Source organism: Hoplias malabaricus, chromosome 13, assembly GCF_029633855.1.
Source record: "Hoplias malabaricus isolate fHopMal1 chromosome 13, fHopMal1.hap1, whole genome shotgun sequence".
Classification (NCBI taxonomy): Eukaryota; Metazoa; Chordata; class Actinopteri; order Characiformes; family Erythrinidae; genus Hoplias; species Hoplias malabaricus.
The window spans coordinates 15,991,993-16,004,714 of record NC_089812.1 but is presented as its reverse complement, the minus strand read 5'-3'; the positions used below and the strand labels follow the sequence as shown (position 1 = coordinate 16,004,714).

General features: G+C 39.8%; 1 protein-coding gene across 1 annotated transcript; it reads left to right on the top strand.

Annotated features, from left to right (window-relative positions):
* Nucleotides 1-2,420: 2,420 nt before the first annotated feature.
* Nucleotides 2,421-12,720, top strand: LOC136664705 (zinc finger protein 518A). The gene is made up of 2 exons (XM_066642059.1): nucleotides 2,421-2,690; nucleotides 6,119-12,720. Exon 2 carries the CDS (start codon nucleotides 6,255-6,257, stop codon nucleotides 9,735-9,737), a length of 3,483 nt encoding a protein of 1,160 aa, XP_066498156.1. The 5' UTR covers nucleotides 2,421-2,690; nucleotides 6,119-6,254; the 3' UTR covers nucleotides 9,738-12,720.
* Nucleotides 12,721-12,722: the final 2 nt, after the last annotated feature.

Below are 12,722 nucleotides of genomic sequence, written 5' to 3'. Positions count from 1 at the left end.
CACAGGGGACACACTTTAAAAGGTGTTCTAGATGTGTGTATGCAAGTGGGAGACTCTATTTTAAACCTAGTCCAGAAGCTGCAGATGTTTGTACACACACTCTTTGTTTTCTTTACAGTTTGTAGTTCTCTCGTTGCTCTGCATACTTTGTTAGCCGAATTTCGCCCTGTTCTCCAATGGTCAGAACCCCCACAGAGCAGGTATGATTAAGGTGGTGGCCATTCTCAGCGCTGCAGTGACACTGATGTGTTTTTGGTGTATTAGTGTGTGCTGTGCTGGTCTATTAGTTATGTGTTTTGGATCAGACACAGCAGTGCTACTGGAGTTTTAAAACGCTGTGTCCACTCTTTGTAGACTCTGTTAGACACGCCTACCTTTTTGGTCTACTTTGTAGATGTAAAATCAGAGACAGTAGCTCATCTGTGTCTGCACAGTTTGTGTTAGTCATCCTCTAGTCCATCAGTGCACAGAGGACATTGTCCACCGGACATTACTAATAGGATTTTTTGGTTGTTGGACTATTCTCAGTCCAGCAGTGACACTGAGGGCTTTCAAATTTCCAGCAGCACTACTGTGTCTGATCCACTCTTCCCAACACAACACACACTAACACACCAGCACCACATCAGTATCACTGCAGCGCTGAGAATGATCCACCACCCACATCATACATTCTCTATGGAGGTCCTGACTGAACAGGGTGAAATGGTGTGCACAAAATGTATGCAGAGCAACAGGTGGATTACAGTCTGCATCTGTAAAAGTACAAAATGCTCCTGTGTAGTCAGTGGAGCTGAGTAGCAAAAAAATGTGGGGAAAAAAAACTGTTTAATCCTGACTCCATCTAGAGAAGTGGCATGGCATTTGGTTAAACATAGTGGACTGATTTATACAAACAATAAATTGGATTGCAGGAGTCGATTCCAGTGATGCCAGGTTCACAAACTGAAAAATTCAGAGCCATGTTGTGCTGAGTAGAGTGTATGTATTGGAATGAATTTAGCTGGGACGGCTAAAATAATAGCCTTTTATTTTTAAAGATAAATAGAGTTACATATCAGTTTAGCCAATATCTTAGTTTTAGAAAGCAGACTCACTGAGACCTGGGAATATAGTCATAAGGACAGGTTTTATTCTCTTTCTATATTATTAGTCTTAGAAGTATACAGCTTTATTGGTACATGAGTGTATTTTTATTAACAGTATTTTCTTATATATATTTCACGCACAAACCCTCTGCTGCTAAACATTTTGCACTGTGTCACTGCTAGAGTTTAAAGTTTTAATAAAAGATTTTGATGTAGTATGTAAACACTGTTAAAATTTAAAAAAACTTTACAGTTAATTTTGTCAGATTTATACCTCAAATTAGACCAGACCACCTCTCCATGAAGCTCTGTTTAACTCATGTACTCGGTGCCCAGTCTGTATGTGCGAGTTAGGGAACAAGTTAGCAGGAGCTGCAGCACAGACTTGGGATGTTAACTCAGGCCTGGGACGCAGATTCACTGAAAGACAAACACCCCCACAACACACACACACCTAATATTCATATATTTGCATTGCATAATTATGCAACCAAACCTTTGAAGCCCTAAAAATGGTATTGTATTTGTTAATTAATCTGGCCTACCCAGAACCACTAGTTGCAAGGCATGAACACACCCTGGTGGGGGCGCGCGTCCTTCGCAATATATATATATATATAATTTGTGAAGGACTGGCGCCCCCTCCAGGGTGTGTTCCTGCCTTGCACCTTGAGTTTCCGGGTAGGCGCCGGACCCACCGCGACCCTGAACTGGATAAGCAGTTTCAGATGTTTTAATATAACTCTTTTTACTAATATTTTACTGGGTGAACTACAAATTTGGAGAGGACTGTATATCAGCCTACTCAGTTATAAGAAGTGTTTCTGCACGGACTGTATATTCTGGCGCAACACATGGCGGCCAATGATAACGGAATAATGGGGCTGGCTTCCTGCCCTCATCTAAAAGTTATGTAGCGCAGATTCTGCTGTGTTTATCCTGGGTTAGCAACTACAGAGGCAATCCTTTTACAGCTCAGTGAATCATCACAATGACTCTGAAACTGTAATTTTAATGTGAAAATACTACCATGTGTTAATTTAATTCTAACTGAGAACTAAACTGTGGCTGCAATATTCAAAATCATACACAACATGAATTACACGACTAACGCAGTCAGCTCACGACGACTAATCACACTCCTCCATGCACCCTCTTCCGGCACATCCGGCATGGGCAGGGTTAACGTAGCACTCTACTCAACACCACTGAGCATGCGCAAGGTTAACACTTGCAAACCAAAGAATACATCGCCTAAATTTGCTTAAAGTCGCATTTCCGGAGACCCGAAACACAATTTCGTTTCATTTCTTATCGCTATTGGGTCGAAACTATCGCAAAAACAGACGTAAAACGCATTAATCGAACAGCGGTCCGGCACGCGCGGGGTTAAGCCAAGGAAGCTCGTGACTGTGTAGAGCTCTACTGCAGCAGCGCGCGCAGCCAATGGCGTTCACGCACAGCTGGGGCCACGCAACCGAGCGGACACGAGCGATTTTATCACAACAAAGGCAAGCGTGGGATTAAACACGGATGCACATGACACTGGGAGACGATTAGAGTCACAATGCGCGATTCCAGCGCGTGGCGGGGAAGGAGAAGGTGAGTGCGCGTGGATTCTGTTTTCACACGGTAAGGGAGGGAGGTGGGGGGAGGAATCGTCATGGCGACGTTTCGAGCAAACAATGGACAAAATGTCTGATCAACAGAGGCGACTAGAAGCGGTGCGGACACTTGTGCCTCTCGCGCGAGACACTATTTTTACTGTAAAGATTTCGCACGCGCGAGCTGCCGGTTTTGCCCGTGTTTTGTCGCAGCATTGTCGTGGCGGTATTTTCGCCTCTAGAGAATATGGATGTTATTTTTCTGTCCATGCCCTGTAAATCAACCCGACCCCCACCCTGCCCGTCCTTCTCTTTCTCTCTCTCTCTCTCGAGACATGGAAGGGAATGTTCAGATTGCAGCCGCTCTCTTGTCCGGCTCCATCATGGTTTTCCTCATATTTCGCCAAAATCAAATCGTTTAGCCTGTTTTTTTTTTCAATCTATCCTCAGTTATAGTGAAATGAGAACTTTATTTAAGTATTCGGATACTTTGAACATAGCTTAGACGCCAATGGAAAAACCTCAGCGTCAATTACATTATTTACTTTTATTGTTTTGGAAATTGCTGCGGTCCCACCTTTTCCTCTCAGTTTTCACTTTTTTCTACCAGTTCCTCTTTTCCCCTCATTTCCTCTCACACTCCCGTTTTCAAATCTAGACCGCAACACCTATGTTAAAGATACACAAACGTGTTTATATTGAACGTCCATGTGTTTTCTAATTTATTATAAATGTATAATAATGTGATAATGACCTTCAGTGCCACGCCTGAGCATTTCTGTTTTGAAACTTTGATCCAAATAGTCTTGAATGGGTGATTTCAGACAGCCAGGGTTTCTTACATCACAAACCCAGGGAGCCAATCCTGTCTACTTACAGGGCTTCACATGTATATAAGATATAAATCTCTCAGGTGCATGCCATGCAGTAAGCTTCTCAAAAATAAAACTCGTTCATATGGTTTGTGTGGTGCTTGAGCTTGTTTTGTGACATGTCAATATTAGTCTTTCTATTTGTGTTTTTTTTAAACAAATTTAACACATCCATTCTAGTATATTTACAATAACATTACTATTAGAATTAAGTACATATTGTACATTATTATGTGGTATCTTGTTGCTGATTAACTGTTCAGCCATTTTGAAAATAGCCTTTATGTCAAAACTTGTCCATTTTGGAAAATGTGCTAAAGAGATTTCTGCATTAAATGCTGCTATACCCACAATAATATTAGACTGTTATGACCACCTCCTTGTTTCTAACCTCCCTGTCCATTGTCTCAGCTCTTCTGGCCACACAGGAGCACTGCCACTAAAATTTATCAGAATTTAGTTCATCTGTTGCTTTGCAAACTCTGATAGCCCCCTTTCACCCTGTTCTTCAATGGTCAGGACCCCCATAGAAAAGGTATGATTCGGGTGGTGGATCATTATCAGTGCTTAAGTGTCACTGATGTGGTGGTGATGTGTTCGTGTCTGTTCCGCTGGTACGAGTGGATCAAACACAGCAGCGCTGCTTAAGTTTTTAAACCCACTCACTGTCCACTCTGTTACATGCTCCTACCTTGTTGGTCCACCTTGTAGATGTTGGCCGACCTTGAGCTTATCTGTTGCTGCACAGTTTGTGTTGGTCATTCTCTGATTCTTTTATCAGTGTACACAGGATGTTGTCAGTTTGATGTTTTTGGTTGGTGGATTATTATCAGTCCAGCAGTGACACTGAGGGCTTTAAAAATCCAGCAGCACTTCTGTGACTGATCCACTCTTACCAGCACAACATACACTAACACACCACCACCACGTCAGTGTCACTGCAGCACTGAAAATGATCCACCACACATTTGCTTTTCTAATCATAGCTGTAAGGCCTTTTTATTGAAATCCATTTTCCAAAATTTCATTTTTTTTAATTGTCAAATTCTGCTAATTCCCATCTTTATCTGAAGTCAGTTTTTATTCCCTAATCCTGAGTTTCCGTCTGTGTTCTGAGTCTCTGCAGTAATAAGAAACTAATAATATATGTTAAAGGCTAAACACTACTTAATGGACCTCCATGAATATTTCACATTATTTTAGTTACTGACATATATAAGTATGGATTAAAATGAAAATAGCAGCTTATTTTGCTTTAAAACTGACAATTTTATTAAATTGACAAAAAAAACCCGAGCTCGCTACGGAAATTCTTGAACGCAACCGTGACGTCACTGGTGGACAACAGCTGAAGAACGCCGTAAAACACAGTTATGACTGACTGTTATGACAGTATCTAGCTAAATAACCAACATTATTCATGACAATAGCCTAGCAATAAGCTAAAAACAAATTTAGAGGTACCGTTATTCTTGTAAATGTGATCGAAGTCGAACTCGAATTCATCCGACACTATAAACCTCCGTAATGCAGCTACGTGGCCGAGTATAATCTGAGCCACCGAGTTTAGCAAGTCAAGCTAACGTTAACTAACACCAACTAAAACAGGCGAAGTAAGTGTCCTTGCTCTGTTTACCTCCATGTTACAGAGGCTCTTTTGTTGGTTTCCCATATTGCCCATATTGTTGGAAAAGCGCCAGTGAAATGAGCACTACAGATAATGGAGTGAGTGAGCGGATGGTCCTTTCCAAAGTGCCCGTTTAAAGTTGACAAATTTAGTCAATTTTCTGGATATTTTGGGATCTTTGGGCCATTTGTGCACAGATGTCCCACTGTAGATTGAATTATTGCAGCTAAAAACAACACACCTTTTCGTCATTTTGCATTAAATTAAGTGCAACTTCTAGAGCTGTTGTCCACCATCTACGTCACAGGCAAGACGCCTATTAGAGTTTCCGAACACTGTTGGTGGGTGGACCAACGGTCTTTTAAACCTTATTCCTTCAGTTAATAAGAAATAACATGTTTTCTGACTATCAATAAACACAAGTTAGGAACTCAAATTCCACTCTGTTTATTTGTTTGACACTTTCATATAGCTGGTGCTTAGCCTTTAAGGCAAAGGCCTGAGACCATGCTAAATAAAACCCGCTGGAGCAGCAGATTATTAACATGATACCAGCTTCCACAAATAATATATTATACTGTTTACTGTAAAGCTGCCATTAACAGGGTTAAACCCAGTGTGGGGAAAATAAATAACACTACTGTTAACTCGTCGCTAACACAGAATCACCTAATGAATATTTGCTTTTACACAGGGTTGAGATTTGTTAATGCTTTCTGGAAAAAATGCATTGATAGTGTGTATGATTAGTATTACACATCTCAACAAGTTCAGTACTCTTCACAACTCTACTGCAGTATTTAGGTTCCTTTTTTTAATCAAAGCTGTAATGTTGAATTAATATACTATCATTATTTTATAAGCCATAAGTCGCCTTGTTGCATAAATTTATATTCATTCTTAATGTTTGTCTTTTTTTTTTTTTAGATTGACAGGAGCTGTATATTTCTATCCCCAAAAACAACTTGTCTGATCTAGACCATCACACAGCTGACTGAAAGAGGCCAGAACAGGCTACCAATGAGTAATCAGCAATATTTACATTTTTGGATTTGTCGTAAACATGAAATCAACAGGATTACAACAAAACTTTATCTGGTTTTTGGAAAACAACAAAAAAGAGACCCCTAAAGAATTCGGGAGGCGTCGTTGTTGTGAAAAATGCCGTTTCTCAACTAAGGATGCGGAACTGTTTGAAAGGCATGTGGCTCACCATAAGGAGGTGACCTTCTCATGTAATTTGTGTAGCCACGTCTCCTACTCCAGAGTGGAATCACAACGGCACCTTGTCTCACACAAAGGCTCATTTCCCTATAAGTGTAACTGGTGCTCGTATGGTGCAGTCAGAAGGGACTACATGGTAAAACATATTCAGAGAATACACGGAAAGCCTGCAGATGGAGACTTAACTATGGATTGGGCTCTGCCTGCTGCAAAAGTGGAGAATCAGACTGCTGATCAAAGCCTTGAGATTTCAAGAACATTGAGTGAACCTACCCAAAACATGACGCTTCTTAGTCAATCAGCAGGGAATGTGTTCGGTTTGCTTCCTAGTGCAAATCAGCCCAGAGCCAGCGCGCCATATATTCTCCTCAGTTCTGTGCAGCAAACAAACAACCCCCAGACCCATTTGATTTGCAGTCCAGCAGCCCAGTCTGTTGGTAACACAACCTGTATTCTTCCTGTTTCGAAGACTGTTAGCACTCCCCACAGTTTGCCCAGCTCTAGTCACACTGTGATTACACATGGTATTAGTAATCTAGCAAATGCTACTGGGAATCAAGTTGAACACCTTCTTCCTGGAAGAACATCTTCAGGAACAGCAATTACTTCAAGTTTGCTTCCCAGAGTTCACATAAATGTCCCGGCAGATCATGCTACTCAGCAAAAAACACTGCTTCAGAGTCATGTAGGAGCTTCTCCTGAGAAGACAGTACTTCAGGCAAAAACAGTTACAAGTAATCCAGTCATTTTTGTCTCTGAGGACCATGCATCTGAGCAGAAAACCTTGCTTCAGAGTCAAGTGGGAGTAGCTACTGAGAAGACAGTGTTTCAGACCAAAACAGTAGCAAATAATCCAATCATTTGTGTGTCTGCGGATCGTGCAACTCAGCCAAAACTACTGCAACAGAATCAAGTAGTAGCAACTACTGAGAAGACAGTGTTTCAGACAAAAACAGTTGCAAGTAATCAGGTCATTTGTGTCTCTGCGGATCGTGCCATTCAGCAAAAATCACAGCCTCAGAACCAAGTAGGAGCTACTGAAAAGATTATCATTCAGTCGAAAACAGCTCCCAAAAGCCAGATACCGTTGCCAGCTGGAACCAGTGGCAATCTGAAAACACTTCTTAGCAGCCCAGTGGAACCTGTCAGGCAAAGGGCTATTGAAACCTGGAATGTGACGGCAGCTTCGCTAACACAGAAGCCAGTTCATACGGGAGTTATACGAACCATTCCAGTGGCAAATGCAGTACAAAGGCCTATTCAGTCTGGAGCACATCCCAGCACACAAGTTGAGCAGTTTGGACAAGGAGCACCATCATTTTCCCAAAGGAATCTGAATGCAGAAATTCCTAACAGAAGAAAGACACGTCCCAACATTCTTTCAAAGCGCCCTACAGAGAAGCTTAATCCAAGCACACAGTCGAGTGTCCAAGTAGAATTGCTGGCACCTTTAAACCAGCCGATCGTACACAACAGACCCTTGACGGTTTCATGTCCTGAAGAGATAACCATCCCTGCTGGCTGCCTTGTTGAGCTGGTGGAGGTGAAAACCATCAATGGGACTCGAGAATTGGAGCTTCGACTGGTTCCACAGCAACCCCATGCACAGCAAGCGGAAAGTTTGAGGGCTGCCAATACTACTACTCCGAATAGTACAAGCAGGATGTCTTTTAAATGTAAAGTTTCTGCAAATGAGACTGGACCAATGAGACTTAACCATGGCACCAACAGTTTACAGATAAATGCAATTCCAGAGCCTCAAGGCAAAGGACCACATCTAAAGGAGCATTCCTCAGATCTCAATATAGATGTGAAAGAGGAACCTGAGGTAAAAGTGGTTTGTTCAAAGATAAGTGTAATAGAGACACCAGGATCTTTGACTGGAGGCTTCTGTGACATAACAAGATCAGTGGCGAAATCTTCAGAATCACATGCACCATCAGCAGGACACAAAACTGTTGGAAAAACAACAGAAACAGCTACTCAGCTGCGACAAACACATTGCAGAGAACGTACCAAGTCTCAAAGTGCAAACACCACCAAGGCCGCGGGTGTTAAGCGTAAGCTCAGTGCTCCTGAAGCCTCTAATAACAAACAGGAGAATGTGGAGTCTTCTTACCAAGGACTTCCTGTGATTTCTTCAGTTTTCTCGCTATGCCCTGGTCCAGAAGCAACTCTGAATGGCATTCATGTGAGAGGAGGAATTGCGGATGAACATGCAGAAGGTACCCAGAAATCATCTGATTCAGGCTTGAGTCAAAGCATGGCACGTGTAAATAATTCAACAATCTGTAAAACTCAACTGAAAACAGAGAAGGAAATAATTTTTTCAACTAAAAACATTATAAAACCTGGTGTGAACCTGAAAGAGAAGATGGATGTTCTTGTCAAAGATACCAAACTTACGGAGACTGTTGTACCTGAAAATGTAGACACAGTTCCAAAAGAGCAGAAGGACAAAGTTGTGTCAAAAGTGCTGTCTAGTCTTTCGACCGATGCTCACCCAACAGGTGCAGCAGATAAATTAGTGGAGATTAATGATTCACCACTGAGCAGGATAAACCTTTCTGAACAATGTGAGGAAAAGGAGAAAACATCAGTGTCTGGGAGCAGTTTGGTTGTGCAGAAACAAAGTAATTTTGTTTTACCTATGTATCCTACAGTAGCTTTGGCCAGAATTCCGAGTTTGGATTTCTATTCCCTAGTACAATCTACAAAGAAAGTTTCAGAGAGACCAGCTGATGAGGAAAGCATAACAGCCAGACCTGTTCTTTATAGCACATCAAGCCAGCAAAATGTGCAAGAAAAAGCTATTAAACTTGTTTTAAAAAGGAAACGATCTGAAAGCGAAAACAAGAACGCAGGCCAAGACTATCAGTCTGTACTCGCACACTTTGTTATTCAGTCTCCACACAAAAAACATAAAGAAAAGAAAAGGGCTAAGAAACATAAGCCTTCAAATGACACGTTGAATCTCAGTGAGATTTTGGTGAAAAGGACGATGGAAAAGCTGTGTTTAATGCCTTTAAAAGAAGATCAGCTCGTCAAACGGCCAGCAGCAAACCAACCTGTGGTGGTTCTGAACCATCCAAACCCCCTGTTCCAGTCGGAAAGTGGAGGTGACCAGGCTCTGAAGGATTATAACAATATTTCTCCAGCCTGTAACCCTCAAACTGGGAAAGTAGATACTCCTGCTCACGTCGTTCCTCACTGTCCCTCATTTATAATGAAACTTAAAAAAGTCCAGGGGCAGAAGTATGAGGTCACAGAACTTGTAATGAAAGGTGTCTCTGAAAAAACAAACCTTTGTCAAAGTTTGTAAAAAAAAAAACAAAAAAAAAAAAACTTTCATTTCACAGTATTCCCTGTACATCTCCAACTCATTTCTGCATTTTATGATATTTCAATGCACTACAATATTACATACTTTCATTACTGTTATTCTTTTCAAGAACCATAGGCAGATGTTCATTCATTGTCTGTAAATGCTTATGCAGTTCAGGGTTGCACAAGGTGGGAATCCACCTTGGAGGGGGTGCCAGTCCTTCACAGGGTGACAGACTCATACATTCACTCACACCTATGGACACTTTTGAGCAGCCAATCCACCTTCCAACATGTGTTTTTAGACCATGGTCGGAAACCCATACGGACACAGAGAGAACACCATAGGCACATGTCAAATTTGTAAATATGAGATGTAAATATGAGACACATTTCCCCACATGGGTTTATATAAATGTATATTTGTTTTTAAGTTTTCCTAGTGGTTACGAGGACTGGAAGCTGTATTTTTTGATGAAAGCATTGCAGTATTCAACTAACATTTTGCATAGTTCACTACATAGTATTTATACTATTTTACATAATTATGGCATCACTACATTTCGTGAACTCCTTGTTGACCTTTGTTTTTGTGGCCTACCTCATCTCATTTAATTCTAAATGAAGAATAAGTCTGATATATTTTCAAATTTTGTACATAAGGTTTAGTGTTTGACAAATGTTTTCATGAAGACAGAAGATTGACATTTTAAAAGCACTGATTTTATAAAATGTGGCAACAGCTTTATTAAACCAGCATCACACAGCTTGTTAAAGTGTCGCAAATCTTTTCCTCATTACACTTTTTTAATGTGACATAAATCTGATGTTAGTTTAAACATTCAGATTCATACAGATTCTTTTTGTGAAAAATATAGATAATAATATTGAACAGATTCCAACACGTCAGTGATTTTTTCGTGTGCTGGATGGACGCAGGAAAGTTTGATATTTTATATGTCTAAACTGGAAAATAAAGACTCCCAAAGAGGAAAAGTGGGTACATTACCTTAATAATTAAGTACACAATAAATGAATGTGCATTAATAATGAAGATTACATTTTAATGTTTGTTCTCATGTCAGCAGTGTGAAAATTATGAGGAATGTAACAACGTGAAAGACAACGTGTATCAACGTTGCTTTGCTGCATGTCAGATTTTAGTCCCACAAGTGGAAAAAAAACCCTGAATTACAGCTAAAAATGTCGGATTTGTTCTTTTTTCTGTTCATAGTGCCACATTTCTAACACTTTGATGTCACACAATGAAGAAATATAATGGATTTGTGACACTTTTTCTGCTGAGTGTAGACAGAACCACATTGATATACACACATTGGAACTATGACCTTTGTAAAATAATGAAAAATAATAAATAATGATAGCATCTGTAAGTATGAGGTTGACAGTAAGGAGTTGGGCTTATTTCTTTCAGATTCAGTTAAAACCAATAAAATACATAAATTCTTGAGATTAGATTGCTGTTTAAAGTAGGAATCATATCCATATCACATTATGTTAATGTGAGTTTGGGCCTGTCTCAATAGCCATGTTTTGTGGTTGATTTATTGTCCCAGAAATAGTTACAATATATGATATAGTCATTTTATGACCATCTTATGCCACTGATGTAATGATAGTATAATAAAGCAGTTACACACCTTTTAAAGAACAATGAAATTTTAGCAGTAACATATTGCAAAATAAGTTAAGAATATTCAGATATTGGAATAGTGAATATAAAGTATTTAAATATCCCAAATAAATGAATAACAAATAAAGTAAAACCACTGTATTTAAACAAATCCACATAACGTCTCCAGAACAGAGAAAACCAGAGAACAGAGCAACTGGCGAAAATATACGTGTTATTTATTACGTAAACAAACACAAAATTATACAGCAAAAATTGAGGTAATGTCCATATATTGTACAATGATAATTTGATAATATAATTATTGTGACAGGCCTATGTGGGCTTCTGAGCAGAAGTTTTCTGATGAACACCAGCCCTAAATTTTGTTATATATTTGCCATGAAGTCCCTTCCTAGTGAAGAATCACAGAAACTCACTGGTTATTAAATGAATAGACATGAATACCATTATGTATTGCTTTGAGCTGAGAAGTCATTTTGAATTATGATCCTTTTCCGCCTGTTTTTTCATTATTTTAACTGTAGTAGCAGAAATGCCGCCAGAATGTCAAAGGAAAGAAATGCACTCAAATGAAAAATTAACTATTAGAGAACTCTTCACAGTGGTGAATAAGATCAGAGTGGAGAGCTGATGCTATGTTTTGAAAAGATATCTCAGCATACTGTTGTTGGTCCTATGTTGGTTTATATTTCCATGTTGTGCCTAACACGTTTGTATTTAAGGGCAGTAAAGGTATGAATGAATATTCAGGTCATTAATTTGCTGCAGTAGTACAGATAACAACAGACAAAACTTGCACCTTGATGCTCTTTGTATGTTTCATACCTCAAACACCAAATCATAGCTGATTGTGTAGCAATGAAAGTTCAGTGTTTGGGTTCAAAGAGTGGGTTTACCAGTGAAATTATGTTTGTTTCTTTGAGAGCCTACAAGGCACATTTCCATATCCACAATTTCACACAGTTTCTTATGTTTCATTTTAAATTAAGTTCATTTCCGGTTCTGATGAGAGACGTGTCCAGAGATGTTGACTTTTCCAAATGCAACTGTCTTTGTTTTGCCCACAAATGTGTCTCCTCAAAGCAGATTGTGTAGCAAGAGTGCCCAGTGTCTGACTTTCACTGCATGTCCATTACATTTAGCAGCACTGAATAGCAGCAAATTAAAATTGGGCCTAATCAAAACTGAGAATTTATTGCGATTGTATATGTCTTGATGGTTTCTGTTCAGAATTTGAATGTTTATCCGTCTTGCATCCCTTGTCACAACAGAACACATTTGTGGGTGGAGCATGGATGGGCCTGTTATGTTGACAGTTATAAACAA

Coding starts and splice junctions, on each gene's coding strand:
- LOC136664705 (XM_066642059.1), top strand. CDS start 6,255: ATGAAATCAACAGGATTACAACAAAACTTTATCTGGTTTTTGGAAAAC.